Genomic DNA, 13,985 nt, shown 5'->3' on the forward strand with positions numbered 1-13,985 from the left:
AATTGGGGAGGAGGGCAATTTTGAGCTTGCAGGGCTGCTGTGGGCCTCTCTCTTGGCCCTAGAGCTTCCTGCTACTAGAGGGGAGATAGGGACCCCTGGTCTGGAGCTCCATATTTTATTGCTTGTTGGCAGAGGAAAGAGAGCCCCCTTCCCCTGGAGCTTTCTTTGCTTGCTGGTGAAGAGAGGGCTGGGAGGAGTCCTCTAGCCCCAGCCCTGAGGCAATGTGCCTGAACTCCAAACTCCTCATCCCTGGCCCCACCCAGCCCCCGCATCTTAATCCTCTTCCAGGCATGCTTTCACTCATTCAGTTTTTAAAAACAAGTAGTTCTGTGGCACCTCAGAGACTAACAAAAATAAGAACATAACATAAGAATGGCCGTACCAGGTCAGACCAAAGGTCCATCTAGCCCAGTAGCCTGTCTGCCGACAGTGGCCAACACCAGGTGCCCCAGAGAGGGTGGACCGAAGACAATGATCAAATGATTTGTCTCCTGCCATCCTTCTCCAGCCTCTGACAAACAGAGGCCAGGGACACCATTTTATCCCCTGGCTAATAGCCTTTTATGGACCTAACCTCCATGAATGTATCTAGTTTCTCTTTAAACTCTGTTATAGTTCTAGCCTTCACAGCCTCCTCTGGCAAGGAGTTCCACAGGTTGACTATGCACAGTGTGAAGAACTTTCTTTTATTAGGTTTAAACCTGCTACTCAGTAACTTCATCTGGTGTCCTCTAGTTCTTCTATTATGGGAACTAATAAATAACTTTTCTTTATTCACCTTCTCCATACCACTCATGATTTTATACACCTCTAGCATATCCCCCCTTAGTCTCCTCTTTTCTAAACTGAAAAGTCCCAGTCGCTTTAACCTCTCCTCATATGGGACCCACTCCAAACCCCTAAGCATTTTAGTTGCCCTTTTCTGAACCCTTTCTAAGGCCAAAATATCTTTTTTGGAGGTGAGGAGACCACATCTGAACACAGTACAGGCAGTCCCTGACCTACGCGGATCCGACATATGTCAGATCCACAGTTACGAACGGGGCTTTTCTCGCCCCGGAGGTCACGAACTGCGGGATCTCGCAGTCCCACCGCCCATGTACTCCGGGGTGAGAAAAGCTGCTCCGCGTCTCCCTGGTCTGCAGACCAGGAAGACGCGGATCAAAGCCGCGGAGGGGCTCAGGCAGCGGGGCAGCACAGGCGCGCCTGGGCTGTCCCGCTGCCGGCTTCCCCTGTGGCTTTGCAAAGGTCCCGCCGTCAGGGTTTCCCTGGTCTGCTGGGGGGCGCAGCTAGTGCATCCCCCAGCAGACCAGGCTTTTCTCGCCTGGAGTAGAGCAGCTGGGGCTGCTGGGTTGGTCCTGCAGCGCCGCTCCTCGGCGCTACTGGACCAACCGGGCAGCACCCCAGCTGCTCTTCCCCAGGTGTCCCCAAGTCAGCCGCTGCTTAAACTGATCAGCGGCTGACTACAGGAAGCCCGAGGCAGAGTTGCTCTGCCCCAGGCTTCCTGGAATCAGCCGCTGATCAGTTTCAGCAGCGGCTGACTTGGGGACACCTGGGGCAGAGCAGCTGGGGTGCTGCCCGGTTGGTCCCCGCAGCGCCCCAGCTGCTCTGTCCTAGGCGTCCAGATTCAGCTGCTCTAGAAACTGATCAGCGGCTGATTCCAAGCAGCCCAGGGCAGAGCAACTCTGCCTCGGGCTTCCTGTAGTCAGCCGCTGATCAGTTTCAGCAGCGGCTGAATCTGGAAGCCAGTTCCGACATACATACAAATTCAACTTAAGAACAAACCTACAGTCCCTATCTTGTACGTAACCCGGGAACTGCCTGTATTCAAGATGTGGGCGTACCATAGTTTTATACAGGGGCAGGAAGATATTCTGTGTCTTATTTTCTAAGCCTTTCTTAATAATTCCTAACATCCTATTTGCCTTTTTGATCGCCGCAGCACAGTGTGTGGAAGTTTTCAGAGAACTATCCATGATAACTCCAAGATCGCTTTCCTGATTTGTCGTAGCCAAATTAGCCCCCATCATACTGTATGAATAGTTGGGGTTATTTTTTTCCAACGTGCATTACTTTACACTTATCTACAGGGCTCGCTGAACCACAGCGAGCCCTGCTCGCCAGCTGCGCTGTCGGGCTATCTGCGCATGCGCAGATCGCCCAAACCCAGCTCTTCCGGGTTGCAGTCTACTCGCTACGGGTGAGTAGACTGCATTATTTGTCGAGCCCTGCTTATCCACATTAAATTTCATTTGCCATTTTGTTGCCCAATCACTCAGTTTGGTGAGATCTTTTTGAAGTTCTTCACGGTCTGCTTCTGTCTTGACTATCTTAAACAGTTTAGTATCATCTGCAAACTTTACTACCTCACTGCTTACCCCTTTCTCCAGATCATTTATGAATAAGTTGAACAGGATTGGTCCTAGGACTGACCCTTGGGGGACACCACTAGTTACACCTCTCCATTCTGAAAATTTACCATTTATTCCTACCCTTTGAGTTTATATCTATCTATCTATCTATTTATATAGATAGATAGTTATCTATATCTATATCTATATCTAACTAACTATCATTATATTATTCTGCTGTTTAAAAGTGTATTTGTATAGGTGACTCTTTAATTCCTTATATTTTTCTGGTTATTTTATAACGGAGTACCATTTTATTGCACAAGTAGACTTTGTTACGTTACAGAGCCACTCATCTACCTTACATCATTAATGAGTAGTAATCAGTGTAATAGTTGATGTGGCTCTCACATTTAAGAGTTTTTTCCAAAGTGGCCTGCACTTCAAAAATAATGAAAAGCATTGTATCATATCTTCCAGGGATAAAGGGAGGGGGGCAGGCGTGCATTGCAGATCCAGTTGACTTTACTTCCATGTCAGCATTTCACTTTAATGAACCTTTTATTTGGCTAATGTTCATCCCACATAGATCACGATGAGTTTCTTTTCTATAATGAAAGGTCATTGGTCTAATTAGAGCAGACTAGGTACTTGTCTACACACACAAGTTATATCAATTTACACAGGTATAGTTAAGGTGATATGAACACTTATGTATAGACACAATTCTATTGATGTAAAAGTCCATTGCTATAGTAATATATTCTCTATATGGGATGGAAGTAATCTCTACTGGTATCCAGGTCCTGTAAACAAATATAACTTTTTACACTACATTGGTAAAAAGATCAGACTCCTCACTAAAATAGTTATACCAGTTCAAAAACTGTGTGTAGAACAGATCAAAATAAACATAACCAGACTCAGAGAACTTGTAGGCAAGGTCCTATGGGAAGAAAATGGAAGAAAAAAAAAGTAGTTCAGGAGAGCTGGCAATTTTTAAACGAGACAATATTAAATGGACACTTTTTTGAGGGGAAGGAAAGGTAGGAAGAATAATAAATCAATATGGCTCCCTCAGGAGCTCTTTAATACCTGAAAATAAAAAAGGAATTCTACAAAAAGTGGAAACATGGACAGATTGCTAAGGTGTATGAAAGAATAGCACAAGTTTGTAGGAATAAAATCAAAAAAGCTGAGGCACAAAATGAGTTACCTCTAGCAAGAGACATACAAATCAATTAGAAGAAGTTCTTTAAATATATTAGGAGCAAGAGAAAGACGAAGGAAAGTGTAGATCCTCTACTTAGTGGGGAGGGAGAACTAATAACTGATGACATCAAGAACAGTGAGGTGTTTAATGTTGATTTTGCTTCAGTCCTCAGTAAAAAGGTTAATGGTGACCAGATATGCAATACAATTAATATTAACAAGAAGAATGGAATGCAGGACAAAATATGGCAAGATCAATTTAAAGAGTATTTAGCTAAGTTAGATGTGGTCAGGTTAGCAAGACCTGATGAAATTCATGCTTGATCTTAAGGAACTAGTCGAAGCAATTATCTTTGAGAATACTTAGAGGACAAGTGAAGATCCAGAAGACTGGAGAAAGTGCAACGTTTGCCTATCTTTAAAGAGAATCAAAGAGATCCCTGGGCATTATAGCCCAGTCCATCTAAATTTAATAATTTATTCCTGTATCTTTCCAGATATCAATCAATTTGTAGGCATCTGGAGGATAAACGGATTATAAGGAACAGCCAGCAGGGATTTGTCAAGTATAAATCATCGCCAAACCAACCACATTTCCTTCTTAGATGGGGCTGTTGGGCTAGTGAATAGGGGGAAGCAATAGCTATGGTGCAGTCTTGATTTTAGTACATATTTTGAAAGCCCTACATAATTTTCTCATAAGCAAACTAGGGAAGTGCAGGCTAGATTAAATTACTATAAATGGGTACATAATTGTTTCAAAGACTTGTAATGAAAGTGTGGTTATCAATGGTTTGCTGTCAAATGGAGAGGGTTAATCCTGAGTCCAGCAGTAGTCAATATTTTCATTAATGACTTGGATAATGGAGTGGAAAGTATGCTCCTAAAATTTGCAGACGACACCAAACTGGGAGTGGTTGCAAGCACTTTGGTCAATAAGTCTGAATTCAACAAGCTGCAATTGAAAAGACAAGGGGAGAGTACTTCATTTGAGCTTTCCTTCCTAAGTGGACAACTATAAAATGGGAACGAATGAGCTAGGTCATGGTACTGCTGAAAAGGATCACAAATTGAATAGGAGTCATTGTGATGCAGTGGCAAAAAAGACCATGTGTATTAACAGATGTGTTGAATGTAAAACAAGAGCTAACTTGTCCCACTCTGCTTGGCACTGGTGAGGCGTCAGGTGGAGTGTTCTAGGAACCACATGTGGGCAATTTGGAAGTGTCCAGAGGAGAACAACAAAAATGATAAAAGGGGGCTTAGAAAACCTGACCAAGGAGGAGAGGTTAAAAAAAGTGGGTACGTTTAGTCTTGAGAAAAGATGACTGAGGGGGAGCTGATCAATCTTCAAATCTACGAAAAGCTGTTATAAAGAAAGTTGTGATCAGTTTACCTATTAGGAAAGCTTTCTAACTATAAGGGTTATGAAGCTCTCGAATAGGCTTCTAAGAGAGGTGTTGGAATCCCCATCATTGGAGGTTTTAAAAATAGGTCAGACAAATACCGATCAGGGATGGTCTAGATTTACTTGGTCCTCTTCCAGCACAGGGGGCTGGACCAGGTGACCTCTCAAGGTCCTTTCCAGCCTCTACATTTCTAGGATTCTAAAAGTACTGAGAAACTTTTTTCCTTTTGTATCTGTTAAGTGGGAAATGACTATGGGTAAAACATTCTTAAGTCCCGTTAACTTTCAATTTGATACTAAAGTCACTTTTGAAATTGGAAGTTGGGCACTTATGAAAACTTGACCCTGTATCTTCAGTGCTTTGCATTCTATAACCAAACTGGTCTGAAAGGCTCACTCAGAGTCTATGTCCATCACTACTTTAAGGATGTTCCTATCACAGACACATGCAAAATTACACATTCTTCCTTCATATGTTTGCAAACCATTGTGGATTGAATTCAAGCTCCAAGAGAAGCCACTTTGAGAAACCTGTTAATTGGCTATGCCTGTTTGTTTATTGATGCCACAGCCTCGCAGCTCCTGTTGGCTCCATTTCACCTTGTGACTTCCCTTGGCTGCAAACAGCAAAACAGAGCAAATGGGAGCGGTGAGGCTGCAGCGCTGGTAAATAAACAAACCAGCGCGGCCAATTAACGGGTTTCTCAAAGTGGCTTTGCAGGCCACTTTGTAAAACATTGCTTTTGAGGTTCTCTGTGTTCCAGCAGTTGTTTCCAAGGTAGGAGAGATCAAACTCTCTCACCTTCATAAGGATGTCTTTTTTCTAGGACATCCCTCATTTTAATTTTTAATTTTCGTTTAATTTAACGTTTTAATTTTCTCTCCCAAAAAGTCCTCCTTGTTCACCTTATTCTTGCTGCAGCTGAGCTCCACTGTCTTTTGGAACATCTCTCAAGGAGTGAGACTCCTGTGCAGGTCTCTTTCGAGAAGGGAAAATTACTTACAGTTCTGCTTCCCTGAAAATCTCTCGCAGAATTGTCACTCATCTGCCCACTTCCTCTCAGAACTTGGCAGTTACTTATGGACTTTTTTTGCTGGTATCTTTTCCATTGTCTTTACTGGAGCACTTTAAAAAAATTGTATGCCTGGTCTCCACACTGATGTAACTGGTGAGATTTTTATGGGGATTTAGTTAAACCAGCAAGTAATGGAGTGAACTCACCATTGCAGTGCCTGCTGCTGGTTGTCTTGGGAATTAGCTCTGCACCAGTGCTACCCTTTTCTGATAGTACCTCACTGCCATTACTTCTGCTCCTAGACCTGTGTCACTCTAAGGATTGTGGTGTTCTCTTCAGGACACGGACCTCTGGCTCGGCCTGTGTTCTCATTGTCTGGGGGACCTGCAGTCTGCTGTTCATCCACTTTTTCAGTGGCAAGAGGAGGGAGGACCAGGCCCACCTGTTACTTTGGCTCCAGGCTCAGGGACTTTGTAGAAAACAAGCATTTGCAGTATCCTCTCCAACTCAATGAGATTATCTTTTCTTGGGTCACTTGTGACCCCCAGCACCTCCTTTGCCCTTGTCTCAGGGCTTCAGCTCTCCTGTTCCTGCCCAGAATTGCTCTCTCAGGATGCTAGCTTCCACTGCTCTTCAGCCCTTCTTATAAGTGCCAGTCTGGCTCTGAGTAGCTGCTCCTTGTAGCCCCCCTCTACCTGGCTGCCTACTGCACAGCTTCCTTAGGACTCTACCTCCTTATGGGCTAGTGTGGGGCAGACACCATATCACACCACATAACCAGGTGAACTGCTAGTTTAAGCTGCACCACCTCCCCCACAAACTGGATACAATTTTGTGGTGACCTTGAGGCTTTTTTTCGCCGCCTCCGAGAATATTTCCAAACCACCAATGAACATCAATCTGACCTACCAGATCCCCCCCTATCAACACCAAAGGAAAAATAATTCTATATGGATTCCCCCTGATGGTCGGAATTACAATCTGGATTTCTATATACAAAGCTTCCGCAACAACGCACAGACTGACATTCACAAACGACAACAAGCGACACACAATCCCAGCCGCGCTGAACACTATGCCATCCAGAGTCTCAAAAACAACCCGGACATTATAATCAAACCAGCTGACAAAGGGGGTGCAGCGGTCATTATGAATAAGGCCGACTATAACCAGGAGGCAACCAGACAACTCTCCAACACCACATTTTACAAACCTCTCTCCTCTGATCCCACCTTGGAATACCAAAAGAAACTACATTGTCTCCTTAAAAGCCTCCCTACAGCTACACGGGAACAAATCTACACAGAAACACCTTCTGAACCCTGACCAGGATTGTTCTGCCTGCTTCCCAAAATCCATAAACCTGGACACCCTGGACGTCCCATCATCTCAGGTATCGGCACGCTCACTACTGTTTTATCCAGCTATATAGACTCTCATCTCAAACCTTACACAACCAACACCCCCAGCTATCTTCGAGATACTACTGACTTCCTAAGGAAACTACAAAACATCGATAACCTCCCCGATCACACCATCCTTGCCACCGTGGACGTAGAAGCTCTATACACCAACCTCCCACATGAAGACGGATTACAAGCAATTAGAAACACTATCCCAGAGGACACCACTGTCAATCTGACAGCAGACCTATGTAACTTTGTTCTCACCCACAATTATTTCCAGTTTGAGAACAACTTATACCTCCAGATCAGCGGGACAGCCATGGGTACACACATGGCCCCACAGTACGCTAACATCTTTATGGCTGACTTAGAACAACGTTTCCTCAGCTCCCATCCCCTTTTACCTCTTCTCTACTTACGTTACATCGATGACATCTTTATGATCTGGACGCATGGCCAAGAAACACTGGAGACATTCCACAGAGATTTTAACAAGCTACACCCCACCATCAGTCTCAGCCTGGACCATTCTACACGAGAGATCCATTTCCTGGACACCACAGTACAAATCACCAATGGAAAATTAGACACCACTTTCTACAGAAAACCCACCGACTCATACAGTTACCTACATGCCCCCAGCTCCCATCCAGAACACACCATACGATCCATTGTCTATAGCCAAGCCCTTCGATATAACCGCGTCTGCTCTAATCCCACTGACAGAGACCAGAAACTTCAGGATCTCTACCAAGCATTTATAAATCTCAACTACGCACCCGGAGAAATAAAAAAAAAACAAATCGAAAGAGCCAGACGAATACCTAGAAACCATCTACTTCAAGACAGACCCAAGAAAACCAACAATAGAACACCACTTGTCATCACCTACAGCCCCCAGTCCAATGTACATTGGACAAACGTCTCAGACATTTCGCCAAAGAATCAATGCCCACAAAACAGATATTAGACAAGATCACAAAGAAAAAATAGTTTCTTGCCATTTCAACCAGAAAGGGCATTGTCTTAATGACTTGATTACCTGCATCCTGCTTCATAGACCTTTTCACACCAGACTTGAAAGAGAATCCTCTGAACTGTCATTCATGCTTAAATTCGACAGTTTACACCTAAGTTTGAATAAAGATGCTAATTATCTTACCCATTACAAAGATAGCTTCCCCAATTATCACCTCTAATATCATTAGCTTGCAGACATTTACCTCCACCCCCAATCCTCCTTCTGTCCTGAAATTTGATTTGTCCTTTTCATATGTGTTCATTTTTTTTAGTGTGTCTTTTGGTTTATATGGTTGTGCCAATTTTCTTCCACTATTTGATCTGGCCCACAAAAGCTCATCACCTAATAAACCATCTTGTTAGTCTTTAAAGTGCTACATAGTCCTATTTTTTATGTTGGTTTAGTTTGCAAATGTACATTTATAGGTGCAAGCTAAATCCACAAATTGTCCACACATAATTACACTAGTTTAATCAAATAGGCTAGTTAAACCAATGCAGCTTTGGAGTGGAGATAAGCCTTGATACTGATCTGGTATTGGTTTTCTTTTCTGCATGCTTAGCCTTATGCATTATCAAAATAATTGACTGGAAGATTCAGAGGCAGTGTTTATATTCTGCATTGGGTGACATAGGACTGCTATTAGGGAACCTCTCATGTTGCATTGCTATTTCTCAAGGGTTAAAGAGCACCTTGAGAGCTAGGGGAGAAGTTTTGTGCTAATGAGATAATCTGTTAATATGGCATGTTCAGAGAACCAGGATTACAGGTAAATAATTTTTCCTTTTAAGAACATGCTTGAGTAGATAAATTTGGACTTTGCAATGATACATGAAGCTTAACAACAGTTGATTGCAAAGTAGCAACTCTACAGAACATAAATTTTAGGGAAAGGATTAAAAGGATCCCATCATTCATTCTGTACGTAATTGCAGTAAGGCTATATTTACTTTGCTAAAATGATTTTGTTTTGCTTATGATACATTTTCATGGATTTGTGGCAAGTGTACATTTTTTGTTTGTGTGAGTTTAGACTCATGGCCAGAAGGGAAGCAGAAGAGACCAAAAAACAAGAAGAAGCTGCAGCAGATCAAGCAGAGACAGATGATGGACTGGTGAAAACAGAGCCAGAGGATTCAGCTACACAGCTGCCACTTCCTCCAAAGGAAGAAGTAGTGATCCCACCCCAGCCAATCATCAGTAAGGTTTCTGCAGGTGTGAAGAAAAAGAAAAAGTAAATTAGGCTGGCTGTTGTAATAGAGCTGTAAGTAGTCTGTACTTGTTAACACTCTTACGGTATTAGGTTTCCTTTGGAGGCCTATAAAATCTAAACATTATAGTGTAGATTCTAGGAAATGAGTGCCATTAAAATAATTTGTATTTATTTATATCAGAGGGAAACTTCATTCTCCCTAGTCTTTCTACCCACCTCCAACTACTGATATCCTGAGCCCCCCATGAAATTTAGATGTGATTATATAAATTGATTACCCATAAAACTTGTGTAAACCTTTGAGCATATAAAGCTATTCCAAAACATTTTCCATTAAAAGCTACAGGAGCTTAGCATTTCAAGTTTGTTTGTTGGCTACCTCGTGTAACCATAAGACCACATAGTCTGAATTAGGGTTGTTAGGTGTCCGGTTTTGAACCAGACTGTCAGGTATACAAATTGAGAAAATACGGGACATATAAATGTCTGGTATTTTCTAATTAAATAAGTTTTATTATCATCATGAGTATCAGAACGTAGTTGTGTACTGGCAGACATGCTCACGCTGCGTGAGTGTGTCTACCAGCTAGGCAGTACGCATCTACACGGGGGGAGGGGGAAGGAATGGAATCCCGAGGGCCAGACTCGCCCGTGCGCTCTCCTGGGACCATGCTGGGATGGGCAGCGCCCCGGGATCAGGGCCAGTCCACCACATTTTGGCACCTGAGGTGGGGAGCTCAAATGCCGCTCCCATACCCCCCTCACTGCACCAGCAGCAGACAATTTTCTACACTCTGGGTCCTAGTGGCACCCCCCCAGTCTGGCACCTGAGGCAGCCACCTCAGTTTGCCTCATGGTAAGGCCAGCCCTGCCCGGGATCTGTGTGCGCCCGGGCCAGCCCCACTTCCTGCCGGCCAGTTTCCCCCGATCTCCTCCTGGCCAGCCTTGCTCCTTACCAGCTGGTTTCCCCCGCCCCCAGCCAGCCCTGCTCCTCGTCAGCCGGTTCCCTTCCTCCCGATCTCCCCCGGCCAGCCCTGCTCTCCCTGACCTTCTCCCGGCCAGCCCCGCTCCCTGCCGGCTGGTTCTGCCCCTGCTCCCCCGCCCCCCCGATATCCCCTCGACCTCATGGCCAGCCTTGCTTCCGGCCAGTTCTCTTTCCCCCCCCCCCATCTGAGATCAAGCGTGTCCAATATTTGTCGAAACCATCTGGTAACCCTAGTCTGAAGGGAAGTTAAAACTATAAAACCTGCATGTGGTTTTATACCTATATTGGTCTTTAAGGAACCCAGATATTCACTCATATAAAGTAAATCTTTGGGCCCAAGCCTGCATCATGTGACTTCTAAGTGTCACCTGGAAGATCAGGCTCTTATTCTTGTACTGGAGAGGGACGGCTTAGTTTACTTGTGTAGTATGGAAGAGCTGGTGCAGAGTAGCATTTACAGGCTGATGATTCTGAGTCTTCCATTTTAGGTAATCCAGTGTCCTTTACTGTGGGTGCCACCTTGCACTCAGACGATAGAAGGATTTGTTAACCCATTCTCACTTTTACATGATAGTATATAGAGAAACAGTAAGTCCCCACAGTCAGGTCCACTGAATTATGCAAGTAAGCATTGAAGGGGAACAAAAGGGCCTTAAAATTGTAACAATTATTAATTTTATTTTCCAGTAAAATATTAACATAACAATATCAGAGAAATGGAATGGTACAGTTGAATTAGACTGGTTTTATTTAATTTGCACATAAATATTTTAAAATCTAAAAATTTTATGATCAGAGTTTACAGCTTCAGTAGAAATATGATTCTTACAAAGCAAGTATTGCTTTACTATTGTCATTATTCAAGTCAATAATATGACTAATAACCATTCATGTTAAACAAAAATGTTTCTGACATTTTTAGATCTTCTCAATAAATCAGCCCTTTTGCAGATCAATCCAAGAAGAAAATATTATTGAACTGTGTTGCACAAAGTTTCTTTACTTCTTCTGTTTAAAAAAAAAAAAAAAGGTCAGAAACTGCACACAGTATTGCAACATACTATATAAACGCTTTGCCTTTTAAAAGAAAACTTGACAAAGCTTGACAAAACTAATTGCATCTAGGTGCAAAAATTACATTTGTTAAGCACATAAAAATGTTTTCTGCTTAAAAAAGTGAATGAGTGTCTTGGTGCATATCAACTCCATACTTCTATTTTTAGTACAAGAAAGGTGGGTCAATTTTGCTCAGAAGGCCCAGTTTGAGAATTCACGTCAGTCTTTTTATGCCAAATACAGACTTTTTACTTGGAAATACAGAATTGGAATTTATTCTCAATTGCTTGAGTCATTCATCTTGTTAAAAAGTGAAATTATTTCTGACAACGGCAGAAGAGCCAGCTTCTATCCTTTTTCCCACAGAGAAATATAGAACTTTTATTGTAAAACAAGTCTTGCTTAATGATTAGAAGAAACACTGATTTAATCTTACTTCAGTAAAGAAATTGATTTGTCTCTTTTGCTCTCCTACTTCTCTCGGAGGAGATTAATTTTCAGTACAATGTTTTAAGTGATTACTCTTTAAGTTGGGGTGGAATTATAAACAGTCTCATCTCATATTCCTGCACAATGGGTATGATCCTAAGAGATGTTCAGCAATATAGCTAAACAACAATTAACGGCGCTGAGCACCTTGCTTCATCAGGCTCTTTACCAGCATCTAAATTGCTGGTTTTGTAGTCCTGGGCCACAGCTAAAGGAGTCTTATGTTTACTGAAATTAAAAGTGATTTAACCTCAATTTAAAAATAGGGATGCAAGTGACTAGTCAAGTAGTGTCTTCGCTAGTCACTTACATCCCTTCTCACTCCCCCCATCCTTGTGGCCTCTGTATCAGCTCTTACTACATTAAAAAAGCAGAACCGCAGCAGTCCTGGAGCCAGCACAAGCTGGGACTGCTCAGTTCTGGCTTGTGTTTCCCCCAGGAGTTAGCCCCCTTATTGACTAATTGAGTAGTTGATGGAATTTCCATTAACTATTCAATTAGCTTATTAACTGCTACTTAATATCCCTATTTAAAAATCATGTATCTGATTTTTTTCCCCCCACATCAACTGTTGCTGACAGTAATAAGATGGGATTCTGTTTCACCTACAGTAATCCTGTTCATCTACTGTTTACACAGGTTGAACTATCTGTAGTCCAGAAATATCCATCATCCAGAATAATTTTAATTACCCACTTTTCATGGGTGTGGCTAAGTTTCCTGCAGTCCCATAAAGTTTGTTTATAGCTGCCAGTCCTCGCTCTGTGTTCTAGGTTGTTTTTTAGCTCTAATTTACCCCTAAATATCCTCTAACAGATCATAGTGTTAGGGTACGTCTAGACTACATGCCTCTGGCGACAGAGGCATGTAGATTAGGCTACCCGACACAGTAAAATGAAGCGGCGATTTAAATAATCGCCGCTTCATTTAAATTTACATGGCTGCCGTGCTGAGCCGATAAACAGCTGATCAGCTGTTTGTCAGCTCAGCGCGATAGTCTGGACGCTCCCCTGCCGACATCAAAGGTATTTGTCAACCACCCAGGTATGCCTCCTGGGATGACTTTTAAAGACATAGGCAAGAAGGTCTGGTCTAGCATAGAAAAAAAAATCTCATATTAAGTGCATTTTATGTAAAATAGAGAACTAATAAAATCCACTAATAAGCATTTTAGTTATACCAACAGTATTTAACAAATGGCAAAAAAAAAAAAATCCTTACCATTAACTTCAATCAGGTTCGCATTTTTTTGATTCAAAATAACATATAGTTCCCGTTGATCAGACTTTTTCCCAACCACCCAGTAGTCACTCATTGCCTTCACAATGATTTCCTCATCCTCGTCAACTCTGAAAGAAATTTAATAAATCAAATCTTATAAATATTTGCAACATTAAAAAGAAGGGACTTGATAGGCAAAATAAGTAACTTATTTTACAAGCAACAATATTGAAGTAACTTAAAAAACAATCAATGGACCTACAGCACCTTAGAGGCTACCAAAATATGTAGATAGTATCATTAGCTTTTTTCAGCACAACTTACTTCTTCAGATGAATGGAACAAGGGGGGGTCCAGAGGTACAAATAAAAACTAATACTGAAGTAAAGCTATCAAGAAATAATAAGCAAATAGAGCAGTTTTTGTAACTGTAACTGCCCTAACGATTATGAATAAAGTAGATGTTAACTGAATAACTGATCTCACAGACTGCTGTGACGCTGCATAGTTGACAGAAAAATCAGAGACAATCAGATGCATTCAACTAAGGAGACATAAATAAGGCAAGCCAGTGCCAGCCAGCATAGCCTGCACAATCTTCATTTGG

At 42.4% G+C, this 13,985-nt stretch overlaps 2 protein-coding genes across 7 annotated transcripts in view; one reads left to right on the forward strand and one right to left on the reverse strand.

The window, feature by feature from the left end:
* RSPH10B (radial spoke head 10 homolog B) overlaps positions 1-13,985 on the forward strand; it is a 63,220-nt gene that overhangs the window by 47,526 nt on the left and 1,709 nt on the right. For 5 of the 6 annotated variants that reach the window (XM_075899496.1, XM_075899494.1, XM_075899493.1 and 2 more), the window contains one exon: positions 9,448-9,678. In XM_075899496.1, the coding sequence (XP_075755611.1) occupies positions 9,448-9,652 (205 nt within the window). In that variant the 3' untranslated portion in view covers positions 9,653-9,678. Of the gene's footprint in view, positions 1-9,447; positions 10,439-13,985 lie in introns of those variants that run through there. The other variant, XM_075899492.1, reaches the window with a different exon arrangement.
* CCZ1 (CCZ1 vacuolar protein trafficking and biogenesis associated) overlaps positions 11,259-13,985 on the reverse strand; it is a 36,395-nt gene continuing 33,668 nt past the window's right edge. The window contains exons 14-15 of the mRNA XM_075899505.1: positions 13,379-13,506; positions 11,259-11,620 (exon numbers count right to left, since the gene is read on the reverse strand). Of these exons, the coding sequence (XP_075755620.1) occupies positions 11,565-11,620; positions 13,379-13,506 (184 nt within the window). The 3' untranslated portion in view covers positions 11,259-11,564. The remainder of the gene's footprint in view (positions 11,621-13,378; positions 13,507-13,985) is intronic.

The sequence above is a fragment of the Pelodiscus sinensis genome, chromosome 16 (genome assembly GCF_049634645.1).
Source record: "Pelodiscus sinensis isolate JC-2024 chromosome 16, ASM4963464v1, whole genome shotgun sequence".
Lineage (NCBI taxonomy): Eukaryota > Metazoa > Chordata > Testudines > Trionychidae > Pelodiscus > Pelodiscus sinensis.